The sequence below is a fragment of the Dicentrarchus labrax genome, unplaced genomic scaffold, assembly GCF_905237075.1.
Source record: "Dicentrarchus labrax unplaced genomic scaffold, dlabrax2021, whole genome shotgun sequence".
NCBI lineage: Eukaryota > Metazoa > Chordata > Actinopteri > Moronidae > Dicentrarchus > Dicentrarchus labrax.
In genome coordinates, this window is record NW_026136702.1 from 12,116,530 (window position 1) to 12,133,940 (window position 17,411).

The window sequence follows — 17,411 nt, forward strand, 5'->3', positions numbered from 1 at the left end:
TTATTAAATGCCCCATCATCCATCCTCTTTGTGTTTCCAGAGTGAATGATTGGTTATTGAAGATTAATGACATCGACCTGACCAATAAGGACAGGAAGCAGGTGGTGAAGGCTGTCCTTAATGGTGGAGGGTTGATCAACATGGTGGTACGAAGAAGGAAGTCTCTTGGAGGAAGGCTTGTCACTCCTGTTCACATCAACCTTGTGGGACACAAAGGTATATCAGAGTGCTAAATGACTTGGTTTGCTTGTAAATGCATTGAAATACCATGTGGTTGTTTATGCTTCAGTGTTTTCTCTTCTGTATCTTAGACAGTGGAATTGGTCTGGAGAGCGGTGTGTTTGTCACTGCCATTGTCCAGGGCAGTCCAGCAGCCAGGGAAGGTTCTCTGACAGTTGGAGACAGACTGATCGCTGTGAGTCTGTTAGCTTCTATAACTTCCTCTTTTTAATGTGTTTTTTTTTTTTTTTTTAGTGCATTCCTCATCTACCACACTAAAGTTCACACAGGTTCCCAAGGCTTTCTAATCCAAGCCTTGTTCCATTCCAGTATCCACACTCCAAAGCCCAGATAAGGTTGGATTTAGAGTAGGAGTATGTGAAGTGGAAATAGGAAAGTCTCCTCCTTTGACTAAATCCTTCAGAAACGTACAGCACTAGGGGGCTAGGTGGAGCTGTCTTCGCACACACAGCTGCAATATACTCGCACTTGAGGGAAAGAGGAAAAAGAAAAATGGCACAAATGGAACTATGCATCTCCATCTCTATCTTGGAAAAGTGACCTTGCCTCTTATGCTTATCTGCCAGTAGCAGCAGAAATATATACTCCCGTTAGTTAAGCATGAAACCTTTGCATTACTTATAAATCCCAGAGAACTTGGATATCTCTGCTCACCATTTAGCAGCATAGCAGTCTCCTCCATGTAGCCAGGGAACTGATATGCCAGATGATAGCTCAGCTGCAAACACAATTAGCAATGGTAAGTACAGATGATGTGTTAAGAGATCGTAATCATGGGTGAGTATCGTATTTTATCATGCCCCTGTGGATGTTCCGGTTATAAATAACTTATTAAATGCTTAATTCTGTTTGGGATAAAAAAAAAGTCTAGAGTGCTGAATCTGCAATGAAATATGCATTGGATGCAATTGAATGTTGCTAGCTGAACTTTGGCTCAGAGGTGAGTTCAGAGATGCTCGATAAAACATATCAGACCTGTTTTAGGTTAAAGCAGAAACTTCTTTGCTGAAGTTATTTTATGATAAATCTCAGCCATTATGTATTACTCAATACTCACTTTGCTCTTTAATAGCTCTGACTCTTTAAGAAAATGATTCCTTTCAAGTTGGGCTCATTGTGATGGAAATGTGCAGATTGCAGTGTGAGACTTCAGACTGAAATGTACTGGCCTAGATTTCTCGTGGTTTCCACACCACAAGACACATCTCACGCCCTAGGCATTCTTCTGTTCAGGAGATGTCACCTGTATGTGTTTTTAGGTATGCATCTATTTTAATAATGCTGCCACCCAAGACATACACATACGTCTTTGAAGAATATCACAAAGACCAACATGCGGTGCTTTAGTGTTGAAGGACCTGTCCTTATTTCCTATGTCTTTCTCTACTCCCCAGATAAATGGCATCGCTCTGGATAACAAATCTGTGACGGAGTGTGAAGCTCTGTTGAGGAGCTGCAGGGACTCTCTTAGCCTCTCTCTCATGAAGGTGGGCCACACTCCTCTCACTTTCTGGTCTCCTTTTCTACTTCACTTAGGCCAAAAACCTTCACGAGCTTTATTTCTACTTTTGCTTGCCCTACATAGCAGTTCTACAACTTCAACAGTGTGGTTTGTGAGAACTAAATTATCTGAAGCGTTACCAATTAATTTCCCAGTGTATCATTTTAAAATCTTAGTCTATGTTCATTTGATGTGGCTCATTACTTCATCTGTCCTCCCCACAGTTCTTCCCTCACAGCACATCAGGCCAGAACATCTTTGAGAGTCTGCGCGAGTCCTCAGAGAAGTCCAACGGGCGCATTCACCTGTCTGAGATTCACTCCCGGAACAGCCGCAACCTCAAACACAACAGCTCGACACAGACTGACATCTTCTGCCCCGACGTTGGAAGCACCAGCACAAGTAGCATCTCTGGGGAGAGGAGAAAGGTCAGAGGTGAATCTGATGAGGTGTACGGCGACATCAGCAAGCCGTTCTCCACAGGTTCCCTCCATGCCACTAGCCTTCGGCCGGCCTCTGACTTGGGCACTGGCCGCTATGGGCCCAGTGCTTTCCAAGAGTGCTGTCCCTACACAAAGGCACCTTCCTCCTTGCCCTTTGACCCTGTCTCTCCCTCAGACTGCATCACGATGGAGACAACGCTGGAGAAGAAGCACAGTGGGGGCACGTGGCCAAAGATGATGGTGGGAGGTATGTCGGTTGCACCGGATAACACCAGTCCAGTCACAGCAGCAGCCCAGCTCTCCATCTACAAATCACCCAAGCAGAGGAAGTCCATCTTTGACCCAGACACTTTCAAACGCCCTGAAACCCCTTCCTCTAAGATGGAGTACATGGTGGCCAATCAGATTGCAGCAGTAGCTGCCGCTGCTGCAGCTTCCCACTCCCCACAGCCTTCGAAGACAGAGTCCCTCTCCTCTTCATCCACCCCTACCCCAACCCCTCCAACCCCACCCACTCGCAGTGACTCCTTTAAGTTCAAACACAAACATCAAAGCAGCTCTGCCTCCGACTGCACAATCACCTCAGATGGCAAGGGAGAGGCTGCCATCTCCATGGCAGCAGGAGAGAGCAGAGAGAGGAGCGAAAGAGAAAGAGACAGGAACGGAAACCACTATTTCCTGGACGGCAAGGTCCTGACCTCGAGGAAGTCGTGCGACGAGGACATCGGCCGAACCAGAGGGGAGGAGCCAGAGGTAAAGAGGCCGCGCCCTAAATCAGCACCCGCCCTCCGACGTAGGATGACCCCCCAGACCATCACTCTTCCCACCTTCCAAGTAGGTCCATTTAGGGCCTTTAGGGTCTTTACGTGGAGTGTTTTCTTCCTAAAGTTCCTAAGAATATTCTCCTTGCCTGCTCCCTGCACAAATTCAAGGCAGTGTGATTAGGAGCTTCTCTAATAAAGCGATGAGAATATGATGCATTTGAGCAGTGTTTGAATTCAAAATGAGACATTTCAAATCATCCCAATGGGCCAAAGCATCCATTTTGTAATAGAATTTACAGCGCCGTCAGAGTTATGCCTCTGGGACTTGCTTCTTAGCCAGCGTGTCGGAGTGATTGATGCTTCTGCACTGGTTCAGCCACCCAACCCAGGAGCTGAGTCAGTGCCTTGGGCTCAGACAACCATGTCTGGCTACCTCTTCAGGCCCTGAAGCACACAGGAGAACGCAGGGGGGGATAAATGTTCATTTTACTGTTGTGGGATGTTCATTCTGTCATTTTTCTCATATGGTACTTGTCGAGGGTAGAGAACTTCTCCCAAGACATAATGGTGTTTTGTTACCCTGTGGGGAAAATGGTAACTGTTTGTTTCTGTCATTTATCACAGAGCTACTCTAATGATGAGCATTCACCAGAGCCCAGAGACATGCTGCGTTCCTCCCCGAGCCGCTCCCATAGGCACAGTGTTGGCTTCGTCCCCACAGTCTACAATGGCACCCTACCTCCTAGTGAGTTTCTGAAATATTTACATAAACACACACTGTCACCATAATCATGCCCCCCGCCCACTCTAACATGGTGGTGCCTCTCTGCTCTTGTCAGATTCAGCCCACCGGGGTCTGGCTCCTTGCCCCGCTGTGACGGCCGTGATGAGAAATCCAGTGTACACCGTGCGCAGTCACCGTGTTCATACCAGCAACTGTCCATCTGTCGCCTCCCAGATATGTCACCAGCACACCCACACCAGGTTACCTCACCGTTTCCTTGACACGTGTTTTAAGACTGGTGGTTAACGTCGAGGGGTTTCTTAATTGTCGGTTCAGTATTTCTGATGGGGCCTCTTATGATGACTAATATTTTTTAATTAGTCTGTTTCCCAAAGGAAAAATCACATAATTAAATTTGGGATAGGGTGGAAAATTGTTTCCTACTGTTGCTTTGCCTTATTATTGTGCAGTTGTGATTTAGCTCAGCCCATCAATTTAATTAACTCTGAACTGCAAAATATCTTGCATGTTCAAATAATTGTGTAAGCATTGTATGCGTAATTATATTATTTTTTCCTAAGGCTTTTTTTCGGTTGCATTACAGCCCACAACACCAGGGTCGTCTGAGCCTGGACCTGAGCCAGCAGAAGCGTACGAGTGACTACTCTGAATCCTCATCATCACGCAGCAGCAGAGCTTCACACGGTACAAATTCACTGCCCTCCAGCGCACGGCTCGGTCAGTCTGACACGCACGCACGCACGCATGCACACACACACACACACACAAAGGTCACACACTCTGTCCCTTTCTCTTTTTAGATATGATGTCACAGCATTCATCCCTGTATCATCTCATCCCTCTGCCAGGTTCTTCCAATAATGTCCAGTACCGCACAGAGAGGATCAAAATCCCTTCCACTCCCCGCTACCCCCGCTCCATGCTGGGGTCAGACAGAGGTACTGCTCTCACTCACCACACGAGTAATAAAACACCTAAAAGCCCCTTAGATCAAACTGCAAAGCAACAGCTATTGGTCTAGCCATCTTTCTAAGTCTGTTTCCTAACCCCCAGGCCTGGTTTTACTTTATCAGGCTGGCTGAATTGTAAGATCAAAGTTTTAAATCTAGGTTTTTCAGAGGTGGAAATCTCATTTAAACACCTGAATTGGCCAGTTTTGCTGAATGGTCAGATGGTGCTCAGGCACTAATAATCTCCAGGCAATTCAAAATCTGATTACTCAAACCTCCTCTTCCGGTGGTTACATCAATGTGTTTCCAAGCCTCTTTAATTCTATGCATATATAGGACTTAATGCAACAAACAGGTGACGGGTAGCAATATTTTGTCAGGAAATTTGTGGATGTGGAACAAGTGAAATGTTGGGTTTTCTGTCCTTTCTAAAAGCCCTGTGTATCATAGAATGGGGTGAAGTTGCAATTGTAACCAGATGTCATTGTGTATTCCAGAAGTGTATCTTCATGTGAGATGTAAATGTCCTCTTGGAGTGCACAAACCCTTATTCTGTCTTATTCTTCTCCTAAATCCAGGCTCCCTCTCACATTCTGAGTGTAGCAGTCCTAGTCTCATCACACCTCCACAATCGCCACTAAATCTGGAGACTTCCTCGTTTGCCAGCAGCCAATCACAAGGCTCCATTTCCACTTTACCTCGGATCTCAGTCAGCCCTGTCCCAATAGGGGAGCGGAGGAAAGACAGGTATGACAGAAATGACTACTCAGAAATTTTGAAATGCAATATCTTAGAATATGAACTGTTCATGCCCAACTGAATGACATGTCTGCACTATTGTGATGTCCTGAAAAATTAACTTATTAATATATTTTATTTGGCATTTTACATAGGCTAATTGCAAGTTGCCTTGCAGCTCACAGCTGACCTGTTATTAATCCAAAGTATTAATCAGATGATTGTTGATCAGTGCAGCCGTTGTTATACGACAGGGAAACTGAGAAAACTGCTTTAAAAATGGTGTAGATGTTTGGTGAATGATGGATAGTATAGTTATAAGGATCACTTTAGAAGCTGGTAATATATGGCCTATGTCTGCCCTCAGGGATCCTCCTAGGCTTTTTCAAAAGGCGTTGCCTGGCAACAGGTCTATCACGGTCAGAGCTGTGTAATCCCTCATTGAAATTCAGATTGAAATCCTATTAAAACTCTTTTAATAATTTTATGGAAGTCTTTTGCGTTTCTCAAAACGAAGCGGTGATCTGCCGGTATGTTGGGATTTTATTTTATTCTTTCCTCCAACGTTCCTGTCCCATTTTGTATCGCCAACACTGTTACTGTCTCTGTATGATATCTGTCCTCCATTCTCCTCTTTATCTTCCTCCCGCCTCTCTGCAACCTTCCGCTTCCAGATCTCTTTACCGTAACCGATCTTTTCTAAGGATTCCTCTGGCTGCAAGGCCGAGGTTCTCCTCTCTCAGGAGCCTCAGGTTCGTTCTCCTTCACAGTGCTAAAGTAAAGGGAATGATCCCACCCTTCCCCCCAAGTTCACGTCGTTCACATGCTTCAGTGCAGCTGGGTAGATAATACAGAAGAGCAGAATAGTCTTGTGCAGTTTACATGCACTATATGGCATGCAAAAGGAGAATTTGTGATGTTTTTCACCCTCCACAAGAGCGCGGTTTGATTTTCAGATTGCTAGTACTGTGCATGCCACAATATTGATGCCATAGGAAAAAAAAAAATAGACCTGATTAGATACACTTGGGGAACTTCAAAGGTTCAGTGTTATGTTTATATGTCTGCGCTTGTCTCCTTCCATGTCGGAAAAAAAATCCACTTGAATCTCAGATAATGCATGCAGCGTCTTATGATGACGACATGGTTAATATGCATGTGCATATTTTGGCCTCAAGCCAAGTCACCCTCTAGTTTGCAGTATGTATGTTATGTAATAATATTATTATTCAACCTCGAGTTTCTAGGTCATGGTCTTGTTTGTACTTCACCACTCTACCCCTGTCTCTGGCTGCTAATCCATTCCTTTTATCTGCCTTCATAGAATTGTATGCCATGTCCAAAGCCAACATGTTATAAAGACGCACAAACTTCATGCAAATCTCCTCCATGAGAAGGGATTTCACTTGCTTGTGCTTTTCTGATATTGCACACAGTGTCTCTGTACTCTAAACCTGTCTATCCCCTTCTGTAAGCCAGACATAAAGTGGTGTTCTGGAGAGATGATCAATTTACAGGCCTGGGAGGTTGTCTTTCTATTGATTATGTTTATAATTTGGACCAGATTTGGTTTTGTATAACTGGAACAAAATCCTGGGTAGCAAGTTACTCTCCAGAGCTGTAAATAAGTTGGTCAGTCCATCACCTCACCCTCTCAACTTTCCCCTGCGTGGTATCCTATAACCACTTTTCTGGAATGCTATTAATTTATACACATTCCTCCTCCCCAACAGGCCATACTTGGAGGAACCCCGCAATGTCATTGTGCACAAAGGTGCGGAGCCTCTGGGCATCTCCATCGTCAGTGGGGAGAACGGAGGGATCTTTGTCTCAAAAGTTACTGGAGGTAGCATCGCCCACCAAGCAGGATTGGAGTATGGAGACCAATTACTGGAGGTACAAACATCCTACTGTATGTCAAAAAGGTTATAGCTTCAAGCAGCATAAATAAGAATGCATTGTCGGGGTTGCCTGTCAGGTAGCAGAATAATAGACAAATAGTCTAATACTGTTACTACTAATATATGATTGCTTCAAATAGGGCTGCACAATTAATCAAAATATTATTTTACAAATCGCTGAAGCAATATGCAAATCACTGAGCTGTGAGGTTTTGATTTAAAAAAAAAAAAAAAAAAAAAAAAAAGTGTGACAAAACAGCATTACAATGAAGTACTGCAGTGCTACAGAGGTGCCCTGGTCTACGAATCCTGTTCTCCAGATTGTCGTTTGTTTGGTACAGACCCCCAAATATAATTTTTTTTAGATCATATTGTATTTATATCAGTAAAACATCAGTATTTTAATAGTTGGTTTTTGATCATTCCCATATAACCATGAATCACAATATCTGTCAAAATATTCGCAATATGATGTTTTTACCATATCGTGCAGCCCTAGCTTCAAAGGCTCAGTCAGTTTTTTCTGCCTATTATGCATTTATTCTGTGTGGAAGACTGTATTCATTAGTGTTGTCACAGTTCCCAGTATTTTAATATTTGCTGAAATGTATTCACTGAAAAAGTGTTTTCACTACATATTTGCTGTGCAAGCTGAAATTCTGTTGCAGTCACATCAAGAAGGCATAGTGTCCTCACAGTTTGAGTAGTTAAAAGAAAATGTATTGCACATAAAGTAATTTATCCTACCAAAACTTTAGCAGGGCTAATGGCTGCCACCCACCTATCCCCACCCCCTTAAATAACCTAGCCATTAACTAAGTGGCCTGCTTAAAGCTCAAACAGATGAAATGAAGATGGATGTTCAACTCAGTGGTGGCAAGATGATCTATAACTCTGTTCAGTATAATCATGATGTGTGGAGAATGACTGACTGAGGTGCAATGTGCATCACACTGAAACAAAAACATAAATATGAATTAGTAACTTTGTATAACCAAAACAAAGCATGCATTGCTTAAGCATGTCTGAATTGCAAATAGGACTACAGATGTTGCAGGGCAATAAATGGCTGTCTGGTCTCTTCACAGAACATAGAGGATTAGTTTTACATCCATTTTCAAAAATAGAGTGCATACTCTGTCAACTGTCATGCAATTACTACTAATGACCTAAAACTCTTAATGCTCTGGGCATATACTGTGTCTATATCTCTTTTTGTTCTTTTAGTAACCCCATATCTCCAGAAAACTCTCCCTAATCACACTTTCCTTTCTTTATTAGTATAATGGCATCAACTTGCGGAACGCCACAGAGCAGCAAGCTCGTCTCATCATCGGCCAGCAGTGTGACACTATCACTATTATGGCCCAGTACAACCCACACATGTACCAGCTGGGCAACCACTCACGCTCCAGGTAACATGATGTTTCTTGTAGAGCTGCCTGTAGATGTTCAGTGGTGGGGTTAGTGTTCCAGGTGTGCTGCTTGGCTAATTTCTGAATCAATTACAGTAAGTGTTTCTCTTTCAGAATGACATGTATATTTATATTCTTTTATATGGCCAGGTGTTTTCCACATGCATTTTTTTGAGCACTAAGGCCAGATGATTCATTTTCATTGCAGTTACTCTTTTTTTTTAGCTGAATGAGCATAAAGGAATCTCTGAGGCAGCAGTTGGTCACCCAGGTGCCAAGTATGAAGATGTAAATAACTGTACAGCTGTTCATCTTTAAATATTCACAATATGCATGATTGAGTCCAGCAAATGTTAGAATTTAGAGTCCGATACCGATATTTGAGAGTTAAAAAATGTCAGCTTATATCAGCTGATGTTTATTTTTTAATTGAAACAGTTCACATATGCGTTTGATATAATTTTTGTTATTTGGTTATTGTGAGAAAGGACAGGGTTAGGATACCATCAGACACCAACAGCTAACTCTGTGGTCTGTAAAAGTTTGTCTTCGTCTAGATTTGGAAATTTTTTGGTGTTTGTTTTGATCAGAAACTAAGTTTGAAGACAGCTCTAATAAAGCACAGAACAGGGGAGCAAATGTGAAAACATTTATCTTTTTTAAATATAAAGACAAAGAATGATTGGAGTATAACAAACTCTGAACAGCGGCCCCTGTTTTTATTTTAGGCACAGACTCTCCCTTTCTAACGCAACCCCTCTCTATGATGCGTATCTTGTGTCACTTGGAGCTGAACTATTTGTGGAAAACGTATGAACAATGTAGACATGCCTAGATGAGTCATTTGAGTAATTTGTCTACTGTGACGTACATTAAACCTAAGGCCTTGTGTAATGTAATCTTATTGATGGAGACAAAACGTTTCTATTTTTCCATTTTTTGTAAAAAAAATTTTATTGGTGCAGTTCCCGTCTGGAGCCAGTCAGTACCCAGACGACTCCCCAGGGGAGTGGAGCCGCCACCCCCGACAATCACTCCAACATCGATACACTCAGCGAACAGGATGAGGGCACGCTCACTCCCTCCTCCAAGCAGACCACTCCCACTACCAGCCCCCGCAATTTCATCAGGTAAACCTCTACACAAGCAGTAATAAAAAGGAAAAAAACAACCCTGTCATAATAATATGTTGTGGTGTGAGAGAAATGCTTCCTCAAGGCCACGCCATTAAACTAAAGAAACTCTCTAACTGACCACTTGTTGTTCTCTAGAATGCCGTCTGAAGGCAGCAGGAAGGTCGGTGAGCCTCGGCTTGTGACAGTGCGCAGGCCGGGGGTGGAGGTGGGAGTAACGCTCTGTGGTGGGAACTTACGGGGCGTCTACATAGACAGTCTGGATGAGGACAGTCCTGCCAGAGGCCCCGATGGGCTGCTTCCTGGGGACCTCATTGTAGAGGTGTGGACTCAAATACACATGACACGTAACCTGTTGCCTTGGAATTTCATGTATGTATGTAAGGAGACTTACACATGATGCACAAACAGTCAAGCAATGGCCTAATATACTGTGACATATTTACAATTCTTATACGTAAATATTCAGTCAGATGGGTAACTGCAGAGACAATTGTTTGTCTGCTGTTGTTTCACAAATAGAGTACGTGTTGATTTTTGTAAGACAGTGAAGAGTTACAGATGTAATATCAGTTTTTTGAAGTTATCGCAAAGCTAAATGTTGCAAAGCTTTGTGGGCTGTTGTTGCAGTCTGATCACTGCCAGAATACGCTGGCATTTCTTTCCTGCCTGTCATTGTTCTTCATTGATCTTCTCCTCGTCTGCGTTCTCTCTCACTCCTCGTTGCTGATCTATCGAGAGCACCGCAAACTCATAATAGACAATTCCTGGCATGCTCCCACTTACCCCTCCGCCACAAAGGGCCTGCTATCCGAATTGCCGTGCAGCTTTGTCATCAGGCCACACAGCATCGGTCTCTCCTTCAATCTCCCATCTTGTTTGTTTTTTTCCCCCATACATGGCACAAATCAATACTGCGACACTTTAATACAGCTGAAAGCTCGGAGAAAATGTAGCCACTTGCTAGTGGAACCTTCACTGGCACTGCAAATGATTTCACAGATAAGCGTAAACACTCTCAAATTTCTCTGCTCCTCACCCTAAATTTGTCTTATTTTATGTGTTTTAAGTTCACTTGCCCTGTATGTTTTTTTCCCCCTATTCTCAAAACCTCTTTTGTCTTTCAGTACAACTCGGTGAATATGAAGAATAAGACTGCAGAAGAGGTGTACGTCGAGATGCTGAAGCCTGCAGAGTCGGTCACGTTCAAGGTGCAGCATCGGCCAGATGACTTCAGCATGCTCAAAGATGTCCCAGGAGATGGCTTTTATATTAGGTACACGCATATATACACATTACATGTGCCAACAGATTATCAGTCGGGTGTTACAGCTCTGTAAAAGGACCACTAATTTTCCCCAAACAGCCTCATCCCTGTCCATGCTACTATATATAGAACCACCACTGGAGTGCCCCTTGGACAAGCTGGAATCTTTCTCATCTAACTAATTATGTCCCAGATCCACTGTGTGACTGCAATGATGCTAATCACACCACAAATTTAGGTTATCTAATCTCTCTGCCCACTATACACCGGATCCAACGTCCATTTTAGCGCTCGGTGTTTTCCAGGCCATTTGAAATACATTGTATATGGATGGAAAATGAAGCTCTAAAATAGTCACGTTTTATTGTTGGGAGTCTGTTGGGGCGTGTTGCCGCAGCTGCCGCAGTCACTTGTCATATAGGAAAGTGGGCTTGTGATGTCATCTGCAGTAAATACACTCAGCCTGCCTGGTTGTCACAGATAGGCTGCTCGGCATTGACTTATGAGGCTCCAACAAGAGGCAAGCAAAGCCTATACTGTCAATAGATTTCTCTACAGTTCCTTTCTTACCCTGCTCCTATCTCCGCGATCCTTTATCTTGTTCTCTTCACACCTTTCTTGTCTGATACCTCACCTCCTCTCTCACTTTATCAACGTTATGCTCCTTCGTCCTGCCCCACTCTTCATAATTCCCCATCTATCTTTGTCTTCCTCCCACCAGAGCACTTTACGACCGGGTGGGGGAGGCCGAGGGGGACCTCAGTTTTAAGAAGGATGACATCCTGTACGTGGATGAGTCTTTACCAAAGGGCAGCTTTGGGACCTGGATGGCCTGGCAGCTAGATGAGAACGCACAGCAGATCCAGAGGGGGCAGATCCCCAGCAAGTACATGTGGGTGGAGAATGCAACGCACGTTTCTACACATACATTTCTTTGAGCTAGTGGACAGTTTGTAACAGCTGTGACAACAATCTACGCCATACTGCTACAATGCAGGCATCATATATAATGTCACTTGTTTTGGACTGTCATTTTGCACTTAATACGAGGTTTAGTTCTTTTTTTGTGTCTCTGAGGACATACATTAATGGTACTAAACCAAATTTGTTGTTTTCATGTTCATGTTACTTTTTATGCTGATAAAGTGATTCTGATGTTGTTTTTGTACTTTATCTGGACCCGAATTGCCAGCATCCAGTAACTATGAATTCTAAACAAATACTAAAATTGCAAATTTCCTCCAGTAGTGAAGTCTGGACTCTCAATACTAGCCCTATTTTTATACACTGATGCACACAGCCTTTTTATCTGTGGTTCCTCTTCAATTACATTTGTGTGTGTGCGTGTGTGTGTGGTGCAGGATGGACCAAGAGTTTTACCGCAGACACAGCGTGACAGAAATGAAGGAAGACTCCAGTAAGACTCTCTCAGCAGCGGCACGCAGATCCTTCTTCAGGAGGAAACAGAAACACAAGCGCAGCAGCTCCAAAGACAGCAAAGAGATGGTGGCTCTGGACGCCATCAGCACAGACTCTATCCCCTTCCTTGATGGTGAGAAAAAAGGTTGATGTTATGGATAACAGCAAATGTCCAAATGGCACCATTAAAATCTTTTGCTGAAAAGGATATTTGATTGAACTATGTGTTCTTTGCATCAGACTGTGTGAGCCTGGCTTACCAGCGGGTCCAGAAGGTGGAGTGCACCTCTCCCCGACCGGTACTCATCCTCGGGCCACTCACTGACGCCGTCAAGGAGATGCTGGTCAAAGAGTCTCCTGGGAAGTTCTGCAGATGTGTACTGGGTGAGTTCACCTCATCCAGATGTTTTAGTCCTACAAATCAGGGAAATAAATGGTGCAATAAATAGTGCGCCAGCATCGAAATAAGACTTCACGGTTGAAGAATTGGGAGGGTTGTTTACACCACAGCTGTGAGGAATATCCATGCTTTGTCTTATAGGCAGTTTTCCTTACTCTCCCTCTTTCTGTCATGTCTGCAGAGGTGATGAAGGCATCCCAGCAAGCCATCGAGCGGGGCGTCAAGGACTGCCTCTTCATTGACTACAAGCGCAGGAGTGGCCATTTTGATGTGACCACTGTTGCTTCTATAAAGGAAATAACAGATAAGGTATTTAGTCAGTGCTTTTCTTTCTCATCAGATTTTATCAGAAAAGATAAAGTGGGTTCAATTTGTCGTTTTATCTCTGCGTTTACTCAAGATGAGCTTCACTCTTGCTGCACTTTTAATCTTAGATATCAGCAAAGCAAGCAAGATTCCTGCTCATAACAGCAAACGTTAATAACATTTAATTAGTTTGTCTGTTGAAGTGATGTTCTGTTTTCTTTTTCTGAATGCAGGGCTGTCACTGTTTGCTCGACATTGCCCCGCACGCAATTGAAAGGCTCCACAGCGTTCACATTTATCCAATTGTTGTCTTTGTCCGCTACAAAAACGCCAAGCAGATCAAGTAAGTAGCAGCCTGTTTCCTAATACAAATTAGGACACACAACGATCTCCTTTTAGTTTCTTTGAACCACATACTGTTTTAGTTCAGTGGTATACCCGCCATGTGTGTTTGTGTATGTGTATGGATGATGGATGGATGGATGTAGTAGGATAAGCCTTCAAACTCTCCATCCCACCGTGAACCCTTTGGCGCGTCTGTCAAAGCGCCCCACCCGACAGCACACTCTTGCATAATCCCAAACAGCTGGTGAAACATGCCTTGTTTTTTTCTTTCTTTCTTTTTTAAAATAAGTCAGTGCAAGTGCTGTATCCTTTCTTCACTTGGTATTTGTTGTATGTTTATAAATGTTTGCCCGGATTCATTAGACATTCTGGTCACACATTTAAAATACATTTTCAGACCTAGTTTGCCTAATTTGTGACAGAGAGATTTCTCTCTCAAGACCCACACTGGCAAAACAAGTGACAAAAGTATTGGTTCAAATTTAGAATTCAAAGTATAAGACCTTCTGATGGATTGAAAGCTGAATTAGATTGTGAGAAAGATCATTGGTCACTACCTCAAAGGCTCTGATCTGAATGATTCCCATTTGTTTTACAGGGAGCAGAAAGATCCGGTTTATCTGCGGGACAAAGTATCTCAAAAACATTCCAAGGAGCAATTTGAAAGTGCACAGAAGATAGAGCAAGAGTACAGCAAATTCTTCACAGGTTTGTATGAACAGAACATTAAAAAACATCCAAAAACAATGTAGACCACAGATTGTACAAATTATAATCCCTCAGTCTCAATAAGGCACCTTCTCTTTGCAGGTATTGTCCAAGGCGGCACCCTCCCTTACATTTGCACTCAGATCATGACTATAGTTGATCAAGAACAAAGTAAAGTCCTGTGGACTCCACTCGGCTGCCCCTAGAGGAGACAGGCTGCCACTACAACACGTTGTGGCTTTCATCTCCATTCCCCCCAGACACTAATTAACCCTTTCACACTATACCAATAGGTACACTACAGTGAGCTAGTTATGTAAATTATTGATATTTTTTTATTTTGTCTTTTGTTATGATTTATAATCAGAGCCTCCTTTTTATTTCTGATGTAGCCTACTCCGGAGCCGCTTAGTAGCCCTGGATCTCGACGTTAAGGTTTATTCAGTCTTCCCTAAGGGTTTCTGGTGGTGTATATGTAATGCTGCATTGTAAGCGTCCGTTTACAGTCAAAAGACAAGTCTGACTATTGGTGTTCAATATTTGCTTGAATGCGTGTTCCTCCCCCTGTGTACACAAACCTCAACACTAATGAAGTTCAGCCAATCCTGACCCACCCGTGTACCAAATGACATTTGTGGTTTCCCTACAATTATGCACCCATTTGACAACGACTGACAACTAATTGTGTGTGTTTGTTTTTGTGGGTGTGTGTGTGTGTGTGCGCGCGTGCGCATGTGTGAGAGAGAGAAAGAGAGAAAAAAAATAACAGACTGTTGTCTGCAATTGTAATGACAATTTCAGTTGAGTTTAATCATGGTTGTTTGTTAGCATGAATATGATGCTATAGAAATGGAATGCCAGGATCAGACATCACATTCCTTGTGGTGTTTCATCACAAAAAGTGCAAAAAGCATCAAAACCTCCTTGAAGTATGTAGCTGTGGTCTTACTGAACCTGACTGCCAGCAGTGACGGCCATGAAAACTCCAAACACATCGATGTTTGCTCTATGCAGTGTGTTTCTATAGTAGCTGGGTGTGTGGACGGTTTATGGGCCTTTCGGAAGTGCCTTTGGAGAAGACGCCTGATCCGAAACCAGCCCCTGGTCACTTAGCCAGAACGTTAGAACGATTTTTGACAGGTTCTCTTCGAGAACCCAATGCATCATTTCACCCATCATGGACTAAGTGAATTTATGGGCTGATTTGAGACCAGTATGGTGTAGAGCGCATGACAATGGGGAGATTTCGAGGGTAGGTCGAAGCGGCGGCCAACGGGTTAACTCAGAATGCACTCCAGGGCTAGACAGACCACTGTGTAACTATCATTCTATCTCTTTAACATATATTTAACAACAATATAGAGTATAACATATACAGTATGCAGATACATCTGAAAAAAACAAATATATATAGATATATATTACATGTATTTTCACTAGGTCATATGCCTAGGAACGTCTGGCGGTCAAGTCATGTCTTAGCAGGTATTAGCATGTTTTTTTTAAAGAGTTTATTTTTGTTTTCTCGTGGTTGGTTGTCAGTCACTTATTGATGTACTCATTAAAAGAGACACTATGAAGCAAAATTTGCAGGGTAATATCTTAAAGGATTTTCCTCTGATTTGTTTAAATGTTAGTGACTTTTCATTGTTATTTAATTGTATTTTTGTATTCAGGAGGCAAAAATTATTGACAAAAATATTCTGCCCTTCCTCGAAAACCATATCCTGTATCTTATTGTGCCAAAATCCACTAAGGCAACTTTATCCTTTTTATTTCTGTTTTGCACTTGTTTACCTGTTAACCTTAAACATGTAACTGTTCCTAGGTTTCCAGTAGACTATGAATAGGTACTATAATTTCTACTGTAACTAATTCATGTTTTTATCTCTCACATCAGTTCCTTACATTTCATTGATGGCCTTTTATTCTTAATTAGAACAAAAAGGATCACTTCTTATTTGAATTATTAAAAAGGGACTTAATCTTGCACAGTTTTTCAAAGGAAAATTGGTCCACAAGTTTAACTGTTGGGCTAAAAGAGTAAGCAGAAGCAAACTGTAATGTTACTATTTTTCTGAGTAGGTAGCATATGTTAGAAAGAGAGCGGGGTACAACATGACATGGTTGTGTTTTTAGAAAGGGTCTAGATGCCAGGTACTGATTGAACTTTTCTTTTATTAAAAAGAATGTGATTTGTATGTTGAGACATTAACATGAGAATAAAACTCATTTTCTGTATCACGATATGGGCTCAGTCTGAGTTTTGTTAGACTTTGTAAAACTTTACCACTCTAATAATAAAAGAATGTAATGCTTGAATTTGCCTCCCCCCCTCCCACATCCTGTATGGTAACTCCGTTGTCTAGAACTTTGTAAGCAATGCCTGAGAAAAAGGGAGATGAGATGATGCTGTCTCCTCTTTAAAGAAAACATATGCTTTAAAGAAGAGAATGAAAGCAGAGCAGATTTTCTGTTAATGTGTTGCTGAAATGTGACCGTGTCCTTCAGAGATGTTAAGGATGAAAGTGAATCCATTTCGCTGAAAACAGCAGCAAATGAAAGAGTGGCAGATGGAATGGCCATCAATTTCTGAGTTGAGATAAGGTAGTGTGACAATATCTGCCAGGATCTCTGAGCGAGCGATAAAGATGTGGCCCTGCTTCAGCATGAAGGAGGCAGCTGCACTCTGGGGTTTATATACACTTAAAGACACTAGCTCTATCTGTTGTTCAGCAGCACAGCAGTCATACATCATGTTCTGAAGTTTGATGGTGACGGGTCAATAGGTGCTGGCAGTAAAACGAGTCCATCATGCCTATACTGTTTTAATTGCATAACCATGCAGACCAGGGCCCACATTTATTAAACTGTTAAAAGGGAAATGTTTTACTTGAATTAAAGATAAAAGCCCTTAAATTTTACTTGTTGTTGCAAACTGAAAAATAAAGACTACATATAAACTTTCCTACAACTTAAAAATGTTATTTTAAGTTAAGAGTAGATTCAGGAAGTCTGCAGTACAGAAAGAGACATGTTCTGGAGTGACTGTATAAAATATGTTTCAAACAGTTTTGTTGATTGTCGATACCAGTGTTTTATTGTTATTTATTCACAATTTTGTGCCAGGGAAACA

The 17,411-nt window shown here is 42.4% G+C and overlaps 1 protein-coding gene across 4 annotated transcripts in view; it reads left to right on the forward strand.

Moving 5' to 3' along the window:
- dlg5a (discs, large homolog 5a (Drosophila)) overlaps nt 1-16,522 on the forward strand; it is a 37,312-nt gene extending 20,790 nt beyond the window's left edge. For 2 of the 4 annotated variants that reach the window (XM_051379633.1, XM_051379652.1), the window contains exons 13-33: nt 41-216; nt 312-415; nt 1,635-1,727; nt 1,966-3,018; nt 3,573-3,693; nt 3,788-3,932; nt 4,277-4,377; nt 4,494-4,631; nt 5,222-5,390; nt 7,115-7,277; nt 8,564-8,697; nt 9,663-9,827; nt 9,969-10,152; nt 10,958-11,106; nt 11,819-11,989; nt 12,459-12,649; nt 12,757-12,900; nt 13,098-13,225; nt 13,456-13,565; nt 14,166-14,275; nt 14,378-16,522. In XM_051379633.1, coding sequence (XP_051235593.1) covers nt 41-216; nt 312-415; nt 1,635-1,727; nt 1,966-3,018; nt 3,573-3,693; nt 3,788-3,932; nt 4,277-4,377; nt 4,494-4,631; nt 5,222-5,390; nt 7,115-7,277; nt 8,564-8,697; nt 9,663-9,827; nt 9,969-10,152; nt 10,958-11,106; nt 11,819-11,989; nt 12,459-12,649; nt 12,757-12,900; nt 13,098-13,225; nt 13,456-13,565; nt 14,166-14,275; nt 14,378-14,481 — 3,853 coding nt within the window. In that variant the 3' untranslated portion in view covers nt 14,482-16,522. Of the gene's footprint in view, nt 1-40; nt 217-311; nt 416-1,634; nt 1,728-1,965; nt 3,019-3,572; nt 3,694-3,787; nt 3,933-4,276; nt 4,411-4,493; nt 4,632-5,221; nt 5,391-7,114; nt 7,278-8,563; nt 8,698-9,662; nt 9,828-9,968; nt 10,153-10,957; nt 11,107-11,818; nt 11,990-12,458; nt 12,650-12,756; nt 12,901-13,097; nt 13,226-13,455; nt 13,566-14,165; nt 14,276-14,377 lie in introns of all 4 variants that reach the window. The other 2 variants (XM_051379643.1, XM_051379662.1) reach the window with 2 other exon arrangements.
- Nucleotides 16,523-17,411: the final 889 nt, after the last annotated feature.